General features: G+C 36.6%; 2 protein-coding genes across 2 annotated transcripts; one reads left to right on the forward strand and one right to left on the reverse strand.

The window, feature by feature from the left end:
* Positions 1-652: 652 nt before the first annotated feature.
* Positions 653-1,699, reverse strand: LOC110102581. The gene has a single exon (XM_020830963.2). The coding sequence runs from the start codon at positions 1,697-1,699 to the stop codon at positions 653-655; it is 1,047 nt and encodes a 348-aa protein (XP_020686622.2).
* A 5,754-nt stretch (positions 1,700-7,453) lies between these two features.
* LOC110102599 lies at positions 7,454-11,390 on the forward strand. Its single transcript, XM_020831002.2, has 2 exons — positions 7,454-8,246; positions 10,856-11,390. The coding sequence occupies exons 1-2, from the start codon at positions 7,876-7,878 to the stop codon at positions 10,917-10,919; spliced, it is 435 nt and encodes a 144-aa protein (XP_020686661.1). The 5' UTR covers positions 7,454-7,875; the 3' UTR covers positions 10,920-11,390.
* The last annotated feature ends 9,344 nt before the right edge of the window (positions 11,391-20,734 follow it).

A 20,734-nucleotide genomic window follows, 5' to 3' on the forward strand; every position in this document is an offset into this window, starting at 1 on the left:
ACACACGTCACATACGCAAGACTCGAATCCGGGACATTTTAGTTGACAGTCAAAGCTCCCAACCAACAGATCAAGATGAACTGCGTAAACCTATCTAATTGGATGTTTGCCACGAAGATCTTTACATTTTCCCTTTTTAGCATTTTTGTTATGAGAGTACTGGAATCAAATCCTTCAATATCAAATTTGTAAATAAAAGCAATCAATCAGGCTGAGGATGGATAGAATGCTGTACTGATGGACAAATTTACTATTTGCAATGTTGAATAGTCCTATGCTTTGGACGAGCTGTATATTATTAATGCCTGATATGTGTGTAACAAGTGATTCTGTAATTGGAGAAAGATTCTTAGCATTAATCTTAGGCTTCGTTTGTGACAATTTTCTTATTACTTCTTACTGTTACGTTTCTTGTACAAAAATTTAAATTTTTGTACTAGAAAACAGTTTTAAGAAGCAATAAGAAAACCGTCCCACACAAACCTTAATTTGTTGCTTAATTGTTCACTGTGACATAATTTTAACAAATCCTCAATGTGAGGAACTTGCTTTTGAACTGTGATATTGTCTGGATAGAAGAACTTGCCAACTGAGTTGTGGTTCTAGAAAAACTGTTGCTCAGGCGTCACTGAACGAATTCATTCATATCTTCCTAATTTTTAAAAATAGGTTCCTTACCCAAATCATTCTTCTCAGCCTTATTCTTACTAGCAAATTTTACATCCACCTGAGATTTATTTACTTCCCTCCAAACCGTCTTAGGAGTTGTAACCGGGGCATCAGGTTTAGCTTTAACATTAGGAGTTCTGTACCCAACCCGAGCATTGTTGGGTCTTCTTCTTCTAGTAACAATAGTCCATTCTCCCTGGTCTTTATCAATGGCCGAAGAATTCTCCCAAGAAGAGCTCGCATCAGCATCCAATTTAACTTCTCCACCAGCTTTGGTGCCATCCACCGTGCCAAGTGCTGAGCCTGCTGAACTGTTCTGTTTCTGCTCACTAGAAGCCTTCAATTCGTGATGTTTAGACAGTTCACAAATTTCCTTACATAATTCTGCTTTGTGTCCAACCTTGCCACATCTCAAACATATAATTGGAATCCCCTCATATTCAATAGGTTGGAAGAACGTCCCCCCCAACCCTTGTGCCCACACTCCTTTAGGAAGCTTCTTTGACAAATCCAGCCTAACACATATGTGCGCAAAAGCACACCTATTCCACAGCTTAGTTTGTTCGTCCATGAACAGAGGTTCACCAACTCCTGCAGCCAGCCTTGCTAAGTTAGACTCATCCCAGTATTCTAGTGGCAAGTTTGGAAGCCTGATCCAAACTGGCGATGTAAACCTTCTTGAGGATTTAGCCGAAAAACCTGTAGTCCACTGTTCTATTCCTATGATTTGGCCTGCAACATACCAAGGCCCCCCCACCAAAACATTGTTCCTTGCTTCTAAATCAACAAACCAGCATAAGAAACAATCCGATCCCATCGGTGTAATTTGTGTCAATCCAAGGTGCTCCCACTTTCTTTGGAGCTCATCCTGCACTACCCAAAAAGGCAATCGACATCCCAATAGACTTCCAACTAAAGCTCTGTTAAGTTTCTGGATATTTCCCCTTGCTTTATTCAAATCCAGTTTAACCAACCCATCTTCCCGCAAGAAGTTTCTAACATCATCACGCAGGTCCAATTTAATAGGCATAGACTTACTCCACGCATTTGTTGCTTCCCTGATCTCATCAACTTCTCTTTTATTTTGACCTGGAAGGCCCATATGTCTGCTGAGTGATAGGATTTTCCGATGAAGCATTTTCCCGAACACCTGATGTTCGTCCAGGGACGTAGGGGAAGTCACTACCACCAGCAACTACACGTTCACCCCTAGTTTTCGCCTCAGCAACTTTGCCAATAACACCAAAGTTAAGTCGTGGTATAATTCGATCAGCATCCAAACCAGTATCACAACTTTCCGGAACTAGAGAAACTTTATGCAAATCCACAATGCGACCCACATTGCCAAAAGTAAACTGAAGGTTCTCTGGTTCAAAAACTGGGTTATCCAGAATTTTACTTACCTCCACATGTGCAATAGAGGAAGGCAATCCTCTCTCATCAGAATCCAGTAAATCAACCCGCTCTGCATTCACATTCATACCGCCTTGTACACCCGAGCTCGCAGCATCCATCTGGACCATCAATCCAGCATTATCATTAACCTCCTTCAAAAATTCCTCAGCCTCACTTCCACCCAGAATTTCCATGGTCTCATCCAAATCAGACGAATCCTGCAATGACATATCCCTTTCCACCATCTCCGCATTCGAATCCACATCTAGCTCTTCACTTGAAGCAGCCTCCTGTCTAGTGGTCTTCTCAGATGCTACAGAACAATACAGTCTAGTACCCCCAGATCTGCCTGGAGATCGAACGTAAACAAGCCTTTTCCCTTCCGCTCCAATATCCGCCAGTCCTCCCAATCCAGCTAAGGAAAACCTCCTTTCACTTCCAATCCCTCCGCTACTAATCCCGTCAACTCCCAAAGAACTCTCCCCAACGACATTCTTCCCTCCGTCAGAACTTCTCCGCCGACCATCTTCCCTCCCTCCGCCGCTCCTCGAGGGATGACGAGGGGGTGACCGCCGGTCACCCCCCACCATAACCCAAGAGCCTTCACAAACCAACCCCACCGGCAAGATCTCCAATCCGAGAGAAAAAATTTTCTCTCGAGCAGCGCCGCGCTTTCGTTCCCAGAGCGATTCGCGAGCCCCAAGAGAGAGAGAGAGAGAGAGACATTCATACTTGTTAAAAATAGTTTATTAGTCTGCTTGAACCTCCGCACTCGTTCTGGGTACCGAGGTCACAGAGCCAGGAGCTCATCTTGCTTTGACTATCAAACAACAACCACAACAACATTAAGCCTTTATCCCACTAAGTGGGGTCGGCTACATGAATCCTCTTTCTTTATTGTGTCATATTAAAAGTCAATTTCTCATTTAAATCTACTAAAGAAAGACCATTCATAATATTTTCTAACCAAGTCTTTTTAGGTCTACCCCTACCTTTCTTAACATAAGTCAAATCTAATACCTCTACTCTCCTAACCGGGTCATCAGAAGGCCGCCGTTTTGACTACCAATTAAAAAATTTTGGATTCAAATTTTGTGTATGTGATATTTATAAATACAGGGCTACGGAGTTGTGTGCAAATGGTCCAAGTTCTCTATTCAAAGTTTAGGGTTTTTTGACCCTTCATTTGGAGAAATTATTATGTGCGATATCTAGTCATAAAGAATCGTCCAGACTGTGAGTGTACACACTGTGTGTATATTGATTTGACATATACTGTATATAAATGTGTATGTAATGTGTACATTTATATATCTGGATGTTTTTTTCCTGTCTGAATGTCGCATAGAATAATATCTTTGTCATCGGAGCAAGATAATTATTCGCTAGTCTTGTTGTGTTCGAGTCAATATTGCAATAAATGTAAGTTTGAGCTAATTTTATCTAATTAAATTCCCAAAAAAAAAATTATCTAATTAATTATACTCAGGATCAATGTCTTTCATGGAGCTCTCAGCTCATTATATTCTCCAATTTTTTGTTATCCCATTTTAATGGCTAAAAGCAAAAAATCTTAATGGATAAATCATCATTAACAATAATAACAACAATAGGCTTTTATTCCATTACATGGGCTTAGAAGACATGAACGCATTGGTTGACCTACTAATTATTTGCTAAATCTTTTAAGGGCATCTCCAACTGAAAAATCTATTTTTCACTTCAAAATACAATAATAGTTATATCAAATAGTAATTCATCTTCAATCAAATTTTATTTCTAATAAAAAAAATTGTGTATATTATTTATCATTTTTGTTTTTATATTTATTTTCAATCAAAATGGGCAAATGTCCAGTGCGACGCAAATATTAGCATTGCATTGTTCACAGTTGAGATAAAACGCAAAAATACGTTCCATGCTTTTACATTATACTTTTAATTGTAACAATATTTTCTAGTTGCTTAAAGATATATTCAACCATATTTTTTGTTAAATCTTCATGATTATGACCGACATCTCCAGATCAAGTATCGTAGAAAAAAATGTTTATATATATATATATATATATATATATTGACATAGTGGGTGACAAAGAATTATAGTTTGTTTGCATCTAAACTTCTACAGGGAACTGTTTTGGAACCCTATTCTCACATGCTCATGGTGCACGAGTGGCCCGTCACTTGTCCAAGGTTTAAGGCAGCCATTAGAAGGGCCAGTTTGCATTATATTTCACCGTTATTGTACATTCAGTTAGACAATCATTTGCTAACAGCATTGTTGAGTGTTAGTGCCCAAAACGAACACATTCCATTTGGTTGTCAGTGATATGACAGTCATACTACAAGATGTTGCAATGCTGATGGGCTTACAAGTAGATGGTGATGCTTTGATTGGTCCATCAAAAGTTGGAATGGGAAATTGATAGAGTAGTTAGTCGTACTGTTGTGATGATCTATTAGGGGGCCATCCAGAAGCAAATGTGCTGTACAATAACCTAATTGATCCTAAAATTTCTACAACTTTTAGGATGGGCCAGGCTCATTCCTAAACATGCATGCCGTTAAGATGGTTTCGCTGGACATTCTATTGAAAAAGTTACACATAAATGGATGATGTGCTCTTTTGGCATCATGTACGCCCCTACATCCTCTTCATCATTGGCTGCTTCTTACTGCCTGATATTTCAAGATTGGAGATACGCCTCCAATACCTCCTATTACTATAGGTCATTGAAGTGTTCAGTACTTACTTAGTGAGTGTAGTGTTGGCCCACCTGTGTAGAGAGTTATCAGAGGCTACAAAATCTAATATGACGAAGATTGCTGGTTACAATATTTATTACAAATTTTGTCATGGGAGCATATACATGTGGGGCGTCCTAGGCTGCACTTTCTAATCCCATACACAATAGAGGGAGCCAGCATCGGAGTGAGGTCTAAAATTTTTTGCCACCAAACCTCAACCATCTATGTTTAATTTTGGTTGTTTAATGTAATGAACTTACAAAATGTGATATCTTTCGAACATATGGAATTGAGGAATGGCCTAGGAAAGACGAGTAGGAAATGTAGACATGAGTAGGAATGAAATTGCTGGTCTACTCCAAATTCAGGTATGACTAAAACAAATTATTTCATGTTTACTCATTTGTAGAAGGATATTCATAACAATTAATGTGTATATCAAATGGGAGTAGTATAGATAGGCCATATGTACTTGTTTAGCATGCAAATACTTGGAAGTTATGTACATTTGGATAGCTAGGGCACCATTGATTTGTTGTAAAAGAGTAGAATGGAACCTTCTTGATAGAGTGATTTGCTAATTCTGATACTTTCCCAGAATGGATGTATTGCCAATGTAACATACTTTTGTTAGGGTAAATAGGCTAGACAAAGCAGACGTGGATTGATTGCTAAATCATTAGCAATATGTTACTATATGAGAGGGTAGAAGGGAATTAGTGGTGTATGGCAAAAGTAGAGTTGATGCAGGGGATCGTACGTTGAATCGGTACATGCATTGGTATACTTCATGGGCTACGTTATACTTGTTGAAGGTGCCCTGTCAGGCACCTAATACTTACTATGCAAGGGCTTGAGCAGAATGACTTATGGTAAACACTAACACTTACTTATTATTTAACGTTTATCTAATTATCGCATATATATTATAGGTTATTATTAGTTATATATACATCGGGAGCATATCTTGGAGATTAATGAGTTATTTCGACATTTTTTTTCTGGGCAAGATTCCAGTTATGACATGTAAAGAGCTATAAACAAATTTGAAGAGATCTACAATGCACTCCGGAGCCAACTATACATTATAGATACTCAATACTGTGAACAATCTGATTTTGTGGCCACCAGTTTAGAAAGTTCAGCTACATATGATAGCTCCTCAGACTTCTACATAGGTCCATCTTCACTTGCAGACTTTGGACCATCGCAATAATTTAGCAGTTCTCCCATAGAGGGTTTGTGTATCAAGACTGAGTACTAGCAATGGTCAACCACTGAGATTCATTGGGGTCCATCTGATGCAAGTAATTTATCACATCAATGTACCCCAATGCCAACTCAGCTGTTCACTTCGACATATATCCCACCATTTATACATCTTAGTGTCCATGTTAGTGATGACCATACTACCGATCATGTCGAAGACACATCATGAACTTTGTGATAGTCTAGTTCCTCGTTCAGATCACTTAACCCCAAGAACATATGCGTTGCCCCATAGACATCAAAAGAAACGATAGGTTCAACCTTGGCTAGTTGTTTTGCATTATGTCCTATATTAGCCTTGTTTTTGTCTATAATACTTAATGCAACTAATAGCTCTCATATTATCAGTACTATCTATATATTTCGATACATGAATTTTCTATGTCGACGACTTAAAATCTTTTTAATTAAAAGGTTCAGTAAAATATCATTTGCATCATAGAAGTTAAGGCAATTTCATAAAACTTAATTATAAAAAGTTTAATAATATGACCATACTCTACAATCATAGCAAATGTGAGGGCTCCACTATCTTATTCTTAGCTTTTTAATTGTGCCCACCTCATTTACTATACACGTGCTCAACCCGCTCAACCCGCCCTCCTAAACAAGCTCACTAGCCAACCCAGCTACGAAAACAGCCACGTCGTCGACAATGACACATCAGCAACCCAATCGTTATCAATATTTTTTCTCATCATCTTCTTCACCTAATTAAATTAATCGACGTATCACTTTTAAAAATGTGTTCATCAAAAAACTATTTGAATTTGAATCAAGTCAAAGTCTTCCATTTGAATTTGATCCATAGACTGATCTAATCATAACCAGAATATATAATGACCATATCCTTTCTCCCTCTTCCTCGATTTTAATAAATAAATTATTAAAAATAACTGAATTAGTAGTTTAAATAGTTATCTAAATGCTGAGCACTACAAATTTATTTTAATTTACTCTTGATAGGTAACTACTAGGTGAGCCGTGACTAAAGAGCCTTTCCAGCCCCAGTGAAACCCTATGCCAGCCACGAAGAAGATGACAAATGAGAGGACACAGCAGACAATTAAAGGCTCACCACGATTCTTTTGGTTTCCCTTTCAAGAGGAAATGGGCTGATCTCGATTCCCAAGGAGGATGTCCTTGCCTTTCGCAACTCAGAAGTTCTCGAGCAAGAAAAGAAAATTCAATTATTGCATCAGATCACCTGACAGAGAGATGCGTTCGGTCTCTCTCTGTCTACAATAACCTGTGCTTTACTGTAGCACTGCTACAGTAAAGCGCAGGTTACTGTAGTGCTACAGTAAAGCGCAGACCGAAGGCATCTCTGCGTTCGGTCACCTGACGCAATAATTTGCCATTCTTTCTAAAGAAGGCATCTTTCGTTTTTTAGGTGAGTTTTGCCCACTTGTTTGATTTTGCGCTGGTCTTTTTGAAGTGGAGATCGATTGATTGGAAGCTCGTCTATTCATACCTGAAACCTAATTTCCAAAAAGAGGTTTTTGGGTCTTTTTTTAAGCAGGATTGGTAGCAAGGGAAGTAAAGCTTTGATCTTTTTTTCTAGGTTGCCGCTTTTCTTACATCACACGTTCGCAACTCTATTGAGCTTTTCCTTCCTGCGACGAAACAAACTCTTCTCCTTTTCCTTTTGAAAGATTGAAGGACAAGGGTTTGTTTTTTTTTCTGAACTAGTGCAACGAGTGGGATCTGTGGTTGATGAATTGGCCAGAGATTAAGCCGGGGGTGGGGTTTTGCTAATGATTGCGATTTGTTTGATGCTGGGGATTTTTTGATGAGGGTGAACACCTCTCCTTTCCACTGCCCTTCATATTGCTTCTCTAAGCCAGTGCCACCACCTCGACCACCGCCACCCCCGCCAACTCCTCCGGTTCAGTACCAACCTTTAGGTTTGGAAACCGAGGATTCCGACCACCATACGTCTTGTAAGTCTTCTGCAGGTTCTCTTGCTGTTGAGGAGAAATTATGTGATGGCAAGGTCGAGATTGATGAAAATGGCGTAGATGGAAGAAAAAGGGAATTTATTCTAAAGAGCAGCATGAAGAAGATGAGCTCTTCGGCTTCAAAAGATATCGTCCGAGAATGCGTCAAGTGGATGGATGACCTGGGGGAGGAGCTTGTGGAGATCAGGGAGTTTGATCCAGTGTATGATTCTTAGCCATCTACATTTTTTTATCTCTTTTCTTTTTTCAGTTCAGTGAATCATGTTGGGATTGGCCAAATCTCTTTTTTAAATATAGAATTAATTCCTTTAATTCTAATTCCTACCCCAAATACTTGAGGTTTGTTGGAAGCATTTGATAAATGAATATCATAAAATTAAACTTATATATTGACCTTAATGTTTTGGGATTCATACACGGTTTAACTTTCTATTTATATTGAAGGAAATGGATGCATGATTCATAAAGTTTTAGTTCCTAGCTATCTACCGTGGTTCAAACAACCTGAGTTGGCCTATTTTTTGTACTAGTGGCTTCGCACAAACCATATTTTTAGACTTCTGATAAATGGAAAGATGAGGGAGGTTTTAAATGCTTTGGTTTTTTAAGTTGATTACAATCATATGATTCATATTTAAGATGATTCGTGATCAAATCACCAAATTCATTTAGATGATAAATGGAAATGGCGTCTCGGCTTATTCCAAACAAGACATCCTTTTTCTAATTCGAGAAATCAAGATTTATTGTCCTTAAAAAGAGTTAAAGAGATTTGATGAAGAATACTTTGTTTTCGGGGAAATATTTATCCTTTTAGTTTCTTAGGAATTTTCTCTCTCAATGAACTCTACTTATCTCCTATTTAAGACCTACAAATGCAGAGATAATTCCAAAGAGGTAAGAGATTTGGTTTTTCAATTGAGATCAAATGTTGAAGAAGACACCGTAACCTTGCAGCCATGGTCTGGCATCTCTTATCATATGGACTAGCCTCTAAAGATTAAATTAAACGAATAGATGGAATTGCCAACAACTTTTGTAGAGACATAGAAATAGGGTTGGGAATTTTATGGTAGGGTGAGGTAGTGATTATTGTGAGGAATATCAAGGGGGCTAATTCTATTTTAATATAGTTTTATATTAATAGCTTAAGGGTTGCCTTAATGAAGAAGCAAAATATTCTACTTAATATCATATTTTTTATTTAATCCATTTATATCATATTTTTTTATTTTAGAATTGTCTCTAATCTTTTTAGAATTAAATATTCTAAGTAAGACTTTTTCAATTAAAATAGCCTAAACTTATACTTCAAAAAGTATGTATCAAATGAAAGAGGAGCCCCATACATCCTTGGTTATCCATAGTTTGGTAGTTACCAATATGTTTGCTTTAGATGCTTTAGTCTATGACTCTTAATGGTTTGATTTTCTAACTCTAGTGGTCTGACACTCTCATTGTGTTCATTTTTTTCACAATGTATTTTTTTTCAAAATTAGTTGTCTGACATTCAAATCGTGACCTTCTTTCTTGTAATCTTTTTCCCCTAATCAGGATGCATGCTTTTGGGTGAATTCAATTTCTATTTGATCTTTAGAGTTAGAGGTGGGGAAATCTAAGTCTTCACGTGGTCTTACTAACTTTGGAAAATTTTTAAAAGGAGCGTAGTAATAAATTAAATTAGTAATAGGAATGGAAACTGGAAAAAATTGAAAAGGAACAAATCTGGAAAAATGTTTTCGCATTTAGAATATGTAAAACCGTTTTACGCATCTAATGATTGCAAAATGAAACGATTTTCCGTTTTGCATTAAATAACGAATTTTTTCGCATTTAGAATACGTAAAAATGTTTTACACATCTAATGAATGTAAAAAATGAAACGGTTCCATTTTATATTAAATAATGAAATTAATGTACATAAATTACACGAAGATGCTTTACGTATTCAGCTAGACATGGAAAATGGAAATTCGGCAGTTAGCACAGAGTTTCAGGCATTCAGGGCAAGCAATTGAGTGGTGGTTACTTAATTTCGGATGGAAATTTTGGGATACTGTCGAATATGGAGTGTTATGTGAGGTAATGGCTAGCAACTTTAAATATAAAGTTAATAAAATAACAGACAGGTGTCATCTATTATTGCCTATATACTGCTATAATTGATTCAATAATGGTGTAATATCGTTACTTTAACTATTTTAATTAATCTAAAATTATAAATTCTTACCTCTCCCCCTTATTATAAATAGACCAACTGGTTCAGAAAAAACAAAGTCATAATTCGAGAGCATTTGAGAAGTAGGTGAAGGAGTACAAAAGACAATGAGGAGCCGAAGCTACGAAGGTTGGTAATTTAAATTAGAATTTATTTTTGTATGTATGAATTTGTTAGGAAACACTCGAAGATTTCAAATAAATCCTGTCAATTTTGAAAAAACAGCGAGAAAACTCTTCCAAACTCTAATGAAAACCAGAAAAAAAAAGTTTTTATGCTCCGAAATTGGTTTCTTGTTATACCTGACCATCATTGCTCTCTGATGTGTGGAGAATTGTAGTGGTTTTGAAAGCCAATTTTCCAATGTTGTTGTTCTCTAAAACATGCATGTATTTTGAGCCAGGAAAAGTTTTCCCCAGCGCATGCCCACAAAGTGGGCTGCATTTACATTGGCATTTATTCATCAATAAACAGTCTTCTTGTGCTTCCTATTGGAGCGTTTAATTATTCTTGTTGGTTTACTAGATGAGTTCTTTGCATATTGGAAGTAAAATTAGTTATAACATTTCACTAAAATGTCATTTATAATACAGTGAATCAGGAGAATTTGATGATGAGATGAATGGCTATCCAGCCTGCACCTGTGTTATTCTATGAGCTCAGTAAACAATCTCGAGTATTCTTTAAGGGTCTGAGAAGTTCTGAATTTTGTAAGTTCTATCGAGCAAAGACCTCAGATTTCTGCCTAAGGTTTGCCTTTTGTGGTTTACATTTTATTTTCTGAGGTGCTTTGTTCATCTTCAGCTTTGTTGGCTGCAACCATGTTAAGTTTGTATTATTGTTTTCTTGGGTTTCCAGCAAAGTTAGTAATCAATCCCAAAATTGTATTACGTTCAATCTGTTTGGAGAATGGGATGTTTCTTTATCGCATAACATCTCTTAATATACGTAGAAAGAATTCTTATAGCTTGCATTGAACTGTAATGCTGTATGGTATTGGTGTTTGCATCCAGTATTTTGGTGAATCTATTGGTGTTCCATGAAGTATTATGGAGAATACTTCTTTGCTTGTATACTTCATGGCCCGGCTCTTCTCAGGACTAGTATTTAACATGTTCTTGCAAAAAACATGACTCGTAATCTTTATTTAGTAATTACTCTTATGATTGCTTGTCCCATTACGCATTTTCTGTGTTTAATGGCATACATGCCTGGGTAGTTTATGCCATCTAAATGGTTCCATCAGTTGCTAAATTTCCATTCCAACAAACCTCGTACACTTTAAATAAAACCATGGTAATCTGCGTGAGGATGGTGGTCACCTTTCAAAGCTGGTTCTCAAATTTTGTGGTAGACTGATCACCTCAGAGTCAAATCTCCCGAGCTCAAGATGATATTACAGCTCCAAGGCAATGTTGAATGTAGAGCAGAGATCCTGTGATTCATGTTAGAGTTGGCACTTAGACTCCAGCTGGAATTCCCTATCATCTCCTATATTCAGAGGAGATGCGTACATTATCCGTAAGCTCCTCCCATTGTTGGTCAGCAAGCTAGGAAGGAATGCATTCTGTCATCGATCAGAGAGTTGAGTGGTTTTAACCTTGAAGCTGTAAGCTTAAGTGACATCTATCCGAAGCTATCTCAGTGGGCATCTCCTCACTGCAGATTGAGCTAAAGTTGGAAGATTCTTGTTTATTTGTGAAGACTGTCCTTTAGAGCTCTTGTGCACCATTGAGATTTCATCGAGACCATCACTTTATGATCTATCTTTGACTTTAGTTTTGGTGGAATAATGAGAGAGATTGCAGCAGTTATTTGGATGTGAGAAATCACGCCACAAAGTTCTTAGAAATTGTTGGTTCAGGTGATAAGAACTTGAGAGACGCTTACGTTGGCTTTCAAACCAGCACTAGCTTGAAAGGTACTTTTATTGCATTTTATTGCTTATCCAGTGTATTCCCAAGAAAACCTTCTTTTCACTGGCTGGTTATTATTCTTATTGATGCCAATTTTGGTAGTTTATGATTTTAACTGTTAATTTTGCAGTCTCATTGGAGGGTGTCAACTTGGTCTTTCTGATTAGTTTTTTTCTTCTGCTTATCCCAGTAACTGAAATTCCTCATTGTATTAATCAAGCAATAGTTGAGTGCCAGTGGGGTATCATTGATAAATACTTCATAAACAGAATTTTTAAATTTTTGTTACTAATCTATAACACTAGTCATATTCATCTGGTAAAAGCAAAGATAATGATTCTAGGTCAGTTCTAATTATCTGTTCTTCATCCTTAGAGAGAATGTTTCTTATTAGGACTAGCATATAGTAATGTTTAAGCATTTGTCACGCCATGTGATTAGTTTTTCCCCATGCTTATCCCATTGAATGAAATTTCTCATTGTTTGAATCAAACAATAGTTGAGTACCAGTGGGGAATCATTGGTAAATAACTTCATGAACGGAATTTAAAATTTTTTGTTACTAATCTGTAACTAGTCATATTCATCTGATAAAAGCAAAGATGATGATTCAAGGTCAGTTCTTTTATATGTTCTTCATCCTTAGAAAGAGAATGTTTCCTATTACCACTAGTATCTATCCTTCTTTTTTAAGCTCTAGATCTATCCCTTTTTTTTTTCTTTAAGCTCTAGATCTATCCTTGATCCTTCATAGAGATAAGGAGAAAGATGAGTACCTCACAATGTTGCAAGATTAGATTATTCAAATGATCGAGTTTTACCTTATCATGGAGCTATTTCTTCTCATTTTTTGTTATATTTATATTTTTCTTTGGATGAGCGAATTTAAGAAAATCAAGGGTTAACCACTCCAGTTGTATGTGGGATCCAAAAATTCAAGCCTCGGCCTCTCTGCGGACCCCTTTCTTTTCGTTTTCGGGTCGTCGATGAAAGTTTTAACAAGTTCCGAGGCAAATTTTCAGAAGGCGGATTAGGTTTGAAATAAGACACTACCCAGAGATTTTGCCCTCATGTTACGATGACTTTGGATCTAACTTCTGATTTTCTATAGCACAAATCCCTATAGTTAAGTACCCCTCCCAATAGTGAGAGAGAACTTTCAATTAAGGCTAGTCATCAAACATATACGTTGATAATACATTGTATATGTTGTATAGTAGCAACATGATTTGGGCATTTAAATTTTTTATATTTAAAACTAGAAATTTACCACCTTGCACTTAAAGCGGATGGTGGGGGAATGATGATAGACTCGATTAAGGAACTGTCCTGGGTCATCATGGTCCATGGTCTACTTAGTTAGAGGAGTTAGTCGCCCAACCTGACAGAAGAATCCTTGTCGGCAGCTATAGGTTGCATCGTTCAAGGGAACCTTGTAAACTTGGGGTGAGTATTTATCTAAGGGAATAAATTTGAATCCACCTTAGCTAACATAGAGCTTTGTGCCCTATCGATTATATCATTATCCCAAGGATTTGAAGCTATTGCAGAGCGTAGGGGCTGTGACCGTAACCATAATACAGTGGAGTCGTTTGACCAAGCCATTAGGTTAGAGAGTCGAGGTCATAATCGTTAACCACGCGGAGCCATCTAGCCAAACCTTAAGTTATTTTTGGAGCCATCTAGCCAAACCATCGATTAGATGTCCAATGTCATGTCCTTACTGGCACTCACTGACAATAGACAGATTGAGAATGAGTCCTAGTGATATTCTCGGCCGGACATTAGCTCTTTATGAGTTAAAGTAATTTTTCAAAATTGTCCGTCTTGGCAAGCTGTTGCAGTAGATGGTTTGATTTTATTTAAGTGTTTTTGTGATTTATTTCAATTTTAAACATTTTAGATTTTGGGGTGATTTCTAGAATTTTTTGAATTTTTATGTGCATTTGGGAGGCATTTTGAAGTGTTTGAGGACCCCTCCGATTGATATTTTCTGTCAACACGGCCATCATCAGGGTAACATCATTGTCATTTGAAAATGTATGTATTTTGTAAAAATTTGGGGGCATCTGAAAGTATAGGATCTCCTTCGGCTAAGACAAACATTCAATACGGCCATGATCAGGGTTTTTATAGACAACTTCATTTTACTGGTTGAGCCTTGCCGACTTTGTCTACTAGCCGACAGAGAATCGAGTCCGTTATTGGCTTTATGCTTTTATTAGTGAATTTTCTTAGTTATAGACTTTGAAGGCCCAATATAAACGTATTAAAACAAATATATTGGTCGATGCTGTGACTATATATTTATTTGATAGTTAGAACTGTGTGGACTTCTTTCTACTCGCATAGAAGGATCAAACTCAAACTTAAATTTATCATTTGACCTGCGTAGCATCCTCAGACGTCACGTGTGCACTCATAACACGTTCGTCGGGGCCCATTTGGGTATTTAGGGGGCATTTTTATAATTATCTGTTGAACATTGTCGACTATATCTAATTGCTGACAGTGGATTAGGTTTGTAGTAGACTTTGTGCCTTTGTCAATAAATTTGCTCTGTAATAGGCCTTGAAGGCCTAATATGAACATATTAAACAAATATTTCGATCGATGTCGTGACCGTATGGTTATTTGATAGTTCAAGGTGTGACGACTTCTATCTACTCACATAAGGATCGAGCTCGAACTTAAATTTATGATTTAAGCCGCACAACATCCATAGTCGTCACATGTGTACTCATAACACGTTCACTGCGGCCCTTGCGAGTATATGCTTTTACATGCAATCTGTATAATGCAGTTATGCGATTGTCATACATATACAACGAATATGTATATCATATATGCATATGTGTATACGCATTGCACGAGAGCTTGCATGTTCACTTGATAAGCTCTACATGTTGCAATGCGTGCGAGAAGGCATTTTAAATATTTGACATCGATCAGCCATGCAAGTAATTCATTTTAGTGTGAGCAGCATTATGTTGGAAGCTTGTAGTTGTCTTTTTGTCTGCTTGCATGAGTATTGCAGATCTACTGGCACGGTGTTGCAGCTTGTGGACGTCTTTTGTCTGCCTTTACGAGTGTTGTAGATCCAGTGGCATGGCGTAGCATCTTGTGGACGCCTTCTATCTGGTTATACGAGTGTTGTAGATCCAGTGGCGTGACGTAACGCTATAGGTCATTTGTCGCTTTATTCAAATAGTACGACTCTTTTTCCAGAAACCTCAATATTTCTGGAGGGATGATAAAATGAGATTTTTTTTCTTCAACTGCTCATTCTTTGATTCTACAGAATCATTCATAGAATCAATCAACTTCGCATGTTTAGTGCCACTATTAGGGCCTTCCCTTGATAATACGTCGGCGGGATTTCTTCTTACACCGAATCTTTATCCCAACTGTCACTATCAAAGTTTCTGAATTTGTCAATTAGAAAACTTAGTTGTACTTGATCAGCAAAGCATTCAGCTCCGGTAGAACGGGCACACATCTATGTTTATAGGAGGTTTACAATACTTGCAGCATCTGTATCATTGTAGGTATGTTGATGTATTCATTTGCAGTGAAATGACATTTTTTGTGTGCAAGCCATTTTATTTGTTGCAACCCCTTATCAGGATCTATAGGGGCTTTGTCATATTCATTGCATATTGCATTGTGCATTTTTGTGAGAAAATTACCACTCTCCTTGCATACCAATTGTCATTGTCTGCAGGTGCTCGCATTCATTGCAGCTCTTTTGTTCTTGCTTGTCAATTATCACATTGCATGCGCATCTATGTTCATAGGGGATCCACCATACTTACAGTGCATCTATCACAACTGCTTGTAGCCTTGTAGGTGTTTGTAGGAGTACTATTGTATGCATTCATTAGTCCTTGTTTGTTGATGATATGTTTGTCATTGCTTACATTCAAGTCAGTGCATTCATATATAGTTTGATGTTAGATGTCGGCTGAGTTACATTTATCGCCAACTTTCTCATGCATATTGGCTAGTGAGTTTCCACTCAATGCCCCTCTATCCCTTCTGCTTGCGAGCTTGCGAGGGAAGAGTGTAATTGTTGGATAACTGCTTGTATATGCGTCCAGTTAATACAACTTCTTCTGATATATTTGCAGAGGGGTTATTGCATCTCTCATCAGCATTTGCAGAGATTTTAGTGCATTTGTTTAGATTTGAATGACACAATTGTATGCAAGCTGCACAGGCTTCTGCAAATGCAGCATGATTGGCAATTCATTGCATGATCAATTATCGTTCCTTGCATGATTGATTACCTCTTGGAGGGATGAGCCTGACTACTCCTCAGAAAGGATACGTCTAGTTCCCTCTGAAGGACAAACCATCATAAAAAATTTTAATATAATTGATTCCCCCTTGGAATGACGATTTTGATTCCATCCTCAGAAGGATGAGTTTGGTTCCCTCTTTGTAAGGACAAACCGTTATAATTTTTTACCAGAACAAACTGCCTTCTTCGAAGAACGAGTCTCATTCCCTCCTTAAAAGGACAAAGACTATAAATTATGTTAAGAATTGACTCCCTCATTGGAAGGATGAGCCTAACTATTTGGAAAGAGTTTAGTTACATCCTTAGAAGGACAAACCACTATTAAATATTTTGAGAATTGACTCCTTTCTTAGAAGGATACGCTTGATGTCCACTCCAGAAGGCAGCTCATATTACAAAGTGAACAATATACAGGGTACAGGATAAATCATCGTGGAATCTTGTACCTTTTATCTGGGAGCCTTATTAAGCAGTAACATTTGACAATTTGGACTAAATCCCAAGGATGCAATGGGAAGATCGATCTTCATCATATTAGAAAGAAATGTTTAAGCATAGTATGTAGAAATTTTCTTCAATTTACTAATGTGGTGTAGATAAAAACCAATATATTTTGTACATTTTCCGTTTCCATAGTTCCACATGATCTCTTTAACTCAGGTGGTGGATCAAGACAAGATCATTTGAATGACTTGGATTTCAAACTTATTAAATGAAGTAGGGCTTACGCTAGAAATCTCTCCACTTTAAAAATATTGAATTCTAAATTTTGGCCAATAAGACGGACTAAGGTTCTCAAATATGTATTCGAGAATAAATCATTATTAAGTTTTGGCGTCTGATGAGCGAAGGGAAGATATAAGCTTTTAGTGATATCACATATAGATCAATATGGCTTATCAATTGACCTTAAGGTTAATAATCTGGACCCAATCAAATGAATCAATAGCTAAGTTGGATGAACATATGAACTTTGGTTTTGGTTATTCGGATAGGCTAAGTTAATGTTACTGAAGAAATGATCCAAAAGATAGAAAATACAATCAGACGCAAATTTAGAAGATTCATATTTCAAGTGGTCAAACCACATGCCAGAGGATAAATTGTGGTCGCTTTTAATAATGATTGAGGATTAAATTTGCAAGATGTTTTTGGGGATCATCTAAATTTGTTTAAATTCAAGATTTAAATCAAAGTTGAGAATTGAATTAATAAGCTTGATTTTGGATGTGAAAATAACTAAGTCCTCAGGACTACTACCACAGAGAAATAATACAATTGAGGGACATGTGCTAGGTATATAGACAACATCAAAACTTTTTTCCATTATGTAGGGTCAGTTGTGTGAATCCTTGTTTTACCTTGTGTCCTGTTAAAAGTTAAATTCTCATTTAAATCTAATACAAAAAGGTCATTTCTAATATTTTCTAACCAAGTCTTTTTAGTTCTACCTCTACCTTTCTTAATATAAGCCAAATATAATACATCTACTCTCCTAATCGGGTCATCGGAATGCTGTCGTTTTATGTGACCAAAACATCTAAGGCTATTCTCTTTAATCTTATCTTTCATTGGAGCTACTCCAACCTTTTCACGTATAAATTCATTTCGTATCCTGTCTCTAAGAGTAAAGTCACTCATCTACCTTAGTATCCTCATCCCTATAACACTTGACTTAATATTATGCTTCTCTTTTAATGGCTAACATTCTGCACCATAAAGCATTGCGGGTCTCACCATCATCTTATAGAATTTTCCCTTAAGTTTGAGAGGACTTATCTATCACACAACAAGCCCGATGCATTCCTCTACTTTAACCATTCAACTTGATTTCTAGTAATAATATCCTCATCTATTTCACCATCACTATGAACAATAGATCCAAGATATCTAAAACGTGTACTATTATTAATAACTTGATCGCCCAAAGTTACAATCGCCCCACTAGTTCTATTACTATTAAAATTACACTTAATATATTCAATTTTAGATTCTAACGTTGACCTCCATAATTCAAGTTTACCTTCAACTGCCTCTCTAGTCTTATCAACAAGAAGAATATCATCAACAAAAAACATACACCAGGTTACAACCTCTTGTAAATGTCTAGTGAGAGCATCCATGACTAAAGGAAAAAGATATGGGCTTAAGGTTGATCCTTGATGTAATCCAATTGAAATAGGAAAATACTTGGTCAAACCATCTTGCGTTTGAACACAAGTAACAACTGTTGCATATATATCGTTAATGACTTGAATATATAAGCATTATTAACCCCTTTCTTTTCTAGAACTCTCCATAGCACTTCTCTTTAAACTTTATCTTATGCTTTCTCTAAATCAATAAATATCATAAGTAGATCCTTCTTATTCTTTCTATATTTCTCTATCAAACATCTCAATAAATGTGTAGCTTTCATAGTAGACATATTCGGCATGAATCCAAATTGATTTTGAGAAACATTAGTATCATATCGTAACCTATGCTCCATAACTCTCTCTCTCTCTCATAACTTTAAAGTATTACACATTAACTTAATTCCTCTATAATTCACACAATCTTGTGCATCACTTTTATTCTTAAAAATATGAATTAACACATTTAATCTTTAAATTAATATTAAAAAGTTTTGTTAGCCAAGAAATAATACAACTGAGGGACGAGCTAAGTATTTAGAGAACTTTCAATTTTTTATTTATGACCTCCTATAAAGAATATCTAAATGTGATTTGAATGATATCTTAATCAAGGATTGGACCCCAATTAATTTTAACAATTTGGACCCAAGTTGAAAAGTCGAACGAGTTAGCTTGACTGAACAAGCACTCAAAAGGGGCTAACTTCAATGAATTAATTGCAATTAAAATCCACTGTACAATATACTTCTATAGTGTAAGCATTAAGGAAAAAAAGCTTTTGGTTTTGTTAACCCATATCAAATTTGATTTTGTAACTAGACTTTGGACTTGGAGATCAAGGAAGTTGAGGTTGTATCAAGCAGACCTTAAAAAAAAAAAACTGACCTTATAACTCGTATGCTCAACCCTTCGGGATTTTGGGGCTCTGGCCACAACTTCTTGTAATGGTACCAATTTTTGGGCATACCACTTGATTTGAAGGGCATTGTTCATGTCCTTGCTAGCACAAGACATTCGAAAAGGATCACAATATATACTTAATATGATTTGGGATCTTTGAGAGCCATGATCATAATTAAAATTTATCCCTTTTTTTTCATTTTCGTATGAAAGTACTTAGCTAACAATAAAGGCTTCAGATACTGTCAATTACATAATTTGTCAAATACAACTAGCATAGAACACTATTGTGAGTTCCTTAGCAAAATTATAGGGGATCAGTTTCATTCAACTATTTGGGAAAATGTTATTGGTTCTTTCTGGGTATGTGTTGTCATTTTCTTAAGCCTGAGATCTTTTGCGGAACATCTTTATGAGCTGCTGTTTAGCTTATCTACTGAAATTCGTCTAGTTATAATGTTTGCCCATATTTGTTTGCATCAAATGTGTAATCCTTGTCATGTAATAGAAAAGAACAGATGAGCACTATCTATCTATCTTCCTTTATGCCTTGTTATTTTTCTTAGTAAACAAGCCTTATCACTACTGGATTTCTTTGGCAGGCTGTGGATTGTGAGAGATTATTACGTGCGCTTAGAGAACCGTGTCCGGTTTTATCTCCGTGAATAATAAAAGGGCTGCAAAAGCGCAGCGGTGAACAATAAAACTGAGCTTTTATTATTCACATATATAAAACTGGACGGTTCTCTGTACCCGATTTTCACACGTAACAATCCATCGTGGATTTGGGGTTTTTACTGATGCTAATATTTCTAGGACTGTCAAAGCAGCTGGCTGCTCCATCATTCAACTGTCAAAGCAATGAAAGCCACAATTGCCTTCAATTGCGATAATTTTATTTCAGCTGGCAGGAAATTCAAGAGAGAGGAAGTTGAATTATGCTTTCAAAGGGGCTTTTGGATATTCAAAATTTTATAAGCTTATATATTAAAGGATTGATTATTGCTCCAAGTAATGTTGTTATTCATACTATCTGAGAAAACGGCTGTATAATAGGAGAAATTATTCTGTGCGGACATATGGATTGTTCGGAGGCAAATCAGTAAGCGCAACATCATTCGGTACACAACAAAAAAGTGTGACGTAGTGCGTTCTGATTCGCTTCTTGACGGCATCAGTATTCGCTCAGAATAATTTCACGTAGAATAGACCATA

The sequence above is a fragment of the Dendrobium catenatum genome, unplaced genomic scaffold (genome assembly GCF_001605985.2).
Source record: "Dendrobium catenatum unplaced genomic scaffold, ASM160598v2 fragScaff_scaffold_637, whole genome shotgun sequence".
Taxonomy (NCBI): domain Eukaryota; kingdom Viridiplantae; phylum Streptophyta; class Magnoliopsida; order Asparagales; family Orchidaceae; genus Dendrobium; species Dendrobium catenatum.